The sequence below is a fragment of the Balaenoptera musculus genome, chromosome 8, assembly GCF_009873245.2.
Source record: "Balaenoptera musculus isolate JJ_BM4_2016_0621 chromosome 8, mBalMus1.pri.v3, whole genome shotgun sequence".
In the NCBI taxonomy this organism is placed as follows: Eukaryota; Metazoa; Chordata; class Mammalia; order Artiodactyla; family Balaenopteridae; genus Balaenoptera; species Balaenoptera musculus.
The window spans coordinates 60238624-60242316 of record NC_045792.1 but is presented as its reverse complement, the minus strand read 5'-3'; the positions used below and the strand labels follow the sequence as shown (position 1 = coordinate 60242316).

Here is a 3693-nt window from a genome sequence, read left to right as displayed (position 1 = left end):
CCTCAGGCTTAAACAGTCTTAGGTTTGTAGCGGAACATCCAAGAACCTCCCTGTCTACAGCGCCCAGCCTGGGGCGCAAACGCAACCCTTTGAAGCTTGGGAGGCCAGGGCAGGAGGCTGCGGAGGCCCTTTGGTTACCCCTTTGCTTTGCTAACATAGTTTCTCTGCCCACTCGATGCAAACAGCAAAATTTTCCATGGCTCGCCCTCTGCAGTGGGGAGAGTACTTTCCAGAAAGAGGCACACCAGGGAATTGGAGTGGGGGAGGGAACTCACACTCAGAGCGAGAGAGTTTGCCGGGCTGGGTGGGGCGGATCCCGGGCCAACCTGCTTCCCCGCGGGTCTCCGGGGCGGGGCGGCAGAAAGGGGGAGCGCTTCCGAAGGACCCCACCACCAACATCCCGTCCCCCCCGCCTTCCCTCCCGCCGCCCGGGAAGGCCAACCCCGCCTGCCTGAGTCACGGCCGGAGCTGGGGAGGAGCCGGGGAAGGCGGCCCCAGCCCAGAGCGCAGCCGGCGGCTTCAGGGAGAGCCAGGGCAGGGCAGTCGGGGAGCATGGGGGAGAGCGCGCTGGAGCCGGGGCCTGTTCCCGGAGCGCCGGCTGGGGGCCCGGTGCACGCCGTCACGGTGGTGACCCTGCTGGAGAAGCTGGCCACCATGCTGGAGGCGCTGCGCGAGCGGCAGGGGGGCCTGGCTCAGAGGCAGGGCGGCCTGGCGGGCTCCGTGCGTCGCATCCAGAGCCGCCTGGGCGCGCTGAGTCGCAGCCACGACACCACGAGCAACGCGCTGGCGCAACTGCTCGCCAAGGCGGAGCGCGTGGGCTCGCACGCCGATGCCGCCCAGGAGCGCGCCGTGCGCCGAGCCGCCCAGGTGCAGCAGCTGGAGGCCAACCACGGGCTGCTGGTGGCGCGCGGGAAGCTCCACGTTCTGCTCTTCAAGGTCAGTGACCTCAGGCGTCCCCTGATCGGGGCCTTTCCTGCGGGCCACCACCTGGGGGCTTCCCCTCCCATCCGCCTACCACACCCACATTCCTGACCCTACCCTCCTCCCATCTCGTGGAACCCACTTCCAGGGCCTCGCGCCCTTCCCACCGCCGAGCCCCAGCCTTCCCTCACACCCCTGAACCCAGCCAATCAAAGCCCGCCCAGGCCACGTCCACAGCAGTTGCTCCAAGTCCCAGCCCATCCCCAGATGAAAAGAACGGTGGTGGAAGTGCATCCCGAGACAGTTCGCCCCCTCCTCCTGTTCTTGCCCCTGCGGCTACCATCCTGTCTCATGTCCCTAACCGGGTTCCACAGACTTCTGCAGTTCCCCTGCCCTAGCTCTCCCCACCTCCCTCCAACCCACGCCTGCCTTTTCTTTCCCGTCCGGGCTGCGGAGACTAAGGGTGGGGTGGGTTCCCCTGGTGTCACTGAGGAGGGAGGCTCAGGCTGGTGCGGGATAGGGGGCTGCCAGGGCCAGTGCTGTGTCCATCACTTGCAGGAGGAGGCTGAAATCCCGGCCAAGGCCTTCCAGAAGGCGCCGGAGCCCTTAGGCCCGGCGGACCAGGCCGAACCTGGCCCACAGCAGCCAGAGGGCGAAGGTGGGGAGAGCTCAGACGAGGAGGAGCCCGTGGAGTCCAGGGCGCTGCGGCTGCGGCGTGCCGGGTTGGTACATAGCTTAAGAAGGGCCTTTTCGGGCCGGAAAGGGCCTGCAGCGCCAACCCCCACGCCTGTTAAGCCTCCTCGCCTTGGGCCTGGCCGCAGCCCTGAGGGCCAGCCGGAAGCCCAGCCTGAGTCGGAGTCTAAGCAGGAGCCAGAACCTCCGCAGGATACCGAGGAAGATCCCGGGAGACCTGGGGCTGCCGAAGCAGCAGCGGCTGTGCTCCAAATAGAGAGTGCGGCCTGATGGCCGGTGCTGCCTGCCTCCCCCGTGCCGATGCCTAGCCCCGAAATAAATCTTCCTCTCAGAATGCAGCGTTCCGGCCCAAATAAGGAGTGAATCCTGCATCCACAGCCCAGCGCTGGCCCTCCCTTCCTGGCTTCTTAAGCCCAGCACCCTGTGTCCTTTAAAAGAGCAGCCACTCGCACCTGCTTACACTCACCGTCAATAAAAGTCATGGCACCTAATCCGGACTCCATGTGAAGGGGTGGGGGAAAGGCGATGCAAGGAATAAGACAGACGTTGGAACCTGGAGTGTGGCTTCCATTTCAAACAGATCATTGTGTGATCTCTCCAGTTTCCACTGAATCCTGGGCTCTCCCCCAGTGGCACATAGACATATCCTTCTGGCTACTTGCTCCTTCAGCACTTTCCTCCTCAAGACACACAATCATAATTCTTTCCCAGCATCTAGTACAGTCCCTTGCTGTAGGTGCTCAATAAATGTCAACTTGTGGTTTTCCCCTTAGTCTCTTCTTCCTCTACCACCTCTTAAAAGTTGGGTTTTCCGAGATTCTGTTCTTAGCCCTCTTCTCATTCTGGGTATTCTTCCATTAACTCCCACTGCTGGGGCTCTCCTATGGGCCACATACCCCCTAGACCACTGTCTTGAGTTGTATTTGAAAAGGAATCCAAACTCCAAATGCATCCAAAAGAAGCAGCGTGTCTTCTACCTTTTAATTAAGTTCAATTCAACAGCTATTTATTGAGCACTTACTATGTATCATTCAAAATTGCTCCTCCTCCTGTGTTTTCTTTACCAGTGAATGGCACCATCATCCATCCAGAAACCTGGGAGTCTTCACTGGCTCCTCCTCTCTCTCCTTCCCCTACCACATGGAGACAGTTATCCTGCTGATAACTCTGATCTCTTCTCTTTTCTTAATACCCATTGCTGCTGCTCTGTTTCAGGCTTCGCCTTTCATCTGACTGTTATTTGAACTGCCAATCTGATCACATCACCCTCCTGATCCAGACCCTTCAACAGTTCCCCATCACCTTCAGAATAAAGTCCAAGTTCTTGAACGTTACCTTCAAGGCCCTTCATGAGCTGGTACCTGCCCATTTTTGTAGCCTCACCTCTTGCCACTTCCCTTCATTCTACTACTGAATCACGATGAGCCCTGTGCTCCCACTCTCATCTCTACTGCCCTACAAAAGTCAGCAAGGTACCCCTGTTTTAGGGCCAGATGCTTCTCTTCCTTGCTCCCAAAGCACCACTTGCACGCTTCAGTGCTAACTGCACTAATGGTGATTGTTTGCCATTACTCTCCCGCCACCACCCCAGCTCCACTAGACTGTGGCTCCTTTGCAGTAGAGACTGTTTTATTCATTTCTGTATTTCCCATACCTAATACTATGCCTGGTGCACAGTAGGCCCTCATGAGCATCACAGAAAAAAGGAGAAGTGGGAGGGGGTTGGCTCGGGATAGGAGTGTGGTCATCCACCCATTCATTCAGTCATTGTTGTATGAAAATACTTTGAATACCTATTGTGTTCCAGGCCCTATAGTAGCTCTCGTGAACACCAAGATGCCAATCCCTTCGGAGGCACTCAAGGACCTCAGAGTGCAGGGAGATACAAACATATAATGACTGATGTAAGTGCAGTGATAGTTATACATAGGTTATTTTGAGAGGAAAGGGGAAAGGGACACAACCTAACCTGAAGGAGGAAAGGGAGGGAATGTTCTTGGAAAAGGTAAATAGAGGGATGGGAAACAGGAATGGTGAGGGGCAGTAGAGTTCGGTGGTTAATGATTTGGGTTCTTAGTT

At 57.6% G+C, this 3693-nt stretch overlaps 1 protein-coding gene across 1 annotated transcript; it reads left to right on the top strand.

Annotated features, from left to right (window-relative positions):
- The first annotated feature begins 379 nt into the window (after nucleotides 1-379).
- CAVIN3 (caveolae associated protein 3) lies at nucleotides 380-3302 on the top strand. The gene is made up of 2 exons (XM_036861632.1): nucleotides 380-936; nucleotides 1480-3302. Exons 1-2 carry the CDS (start codon nucleotides 553-555, stop codon nucleotides 1882-1884), a joined length of 789 nt encoding a protein of 262 aa, XP_036717527.1. The 5' UTR covers nucleotides 380-552; the 3' UTR covers nucleotides 1885-3302.
- The last annotated feature ends 391 nt before the right edge of the window (nucleotides 3303-3693 follow it).

Coding starts and splice junctions, on each gene's coding strand:
- CAVIN3 (XM_036861632.1), top strand. CDS start 553: ATGGGGGAGAGCGCGCTGGAGCCGGGGCCTGTTCCCGGAGCGCCGGCT. Junction 937..1,479: donor TCCACGTTCTGCTCTTCAAG/GTCAGTGACCTC, acceptor CATCACTTGCAG/GAGGAGGCTGAAATCCCGGC.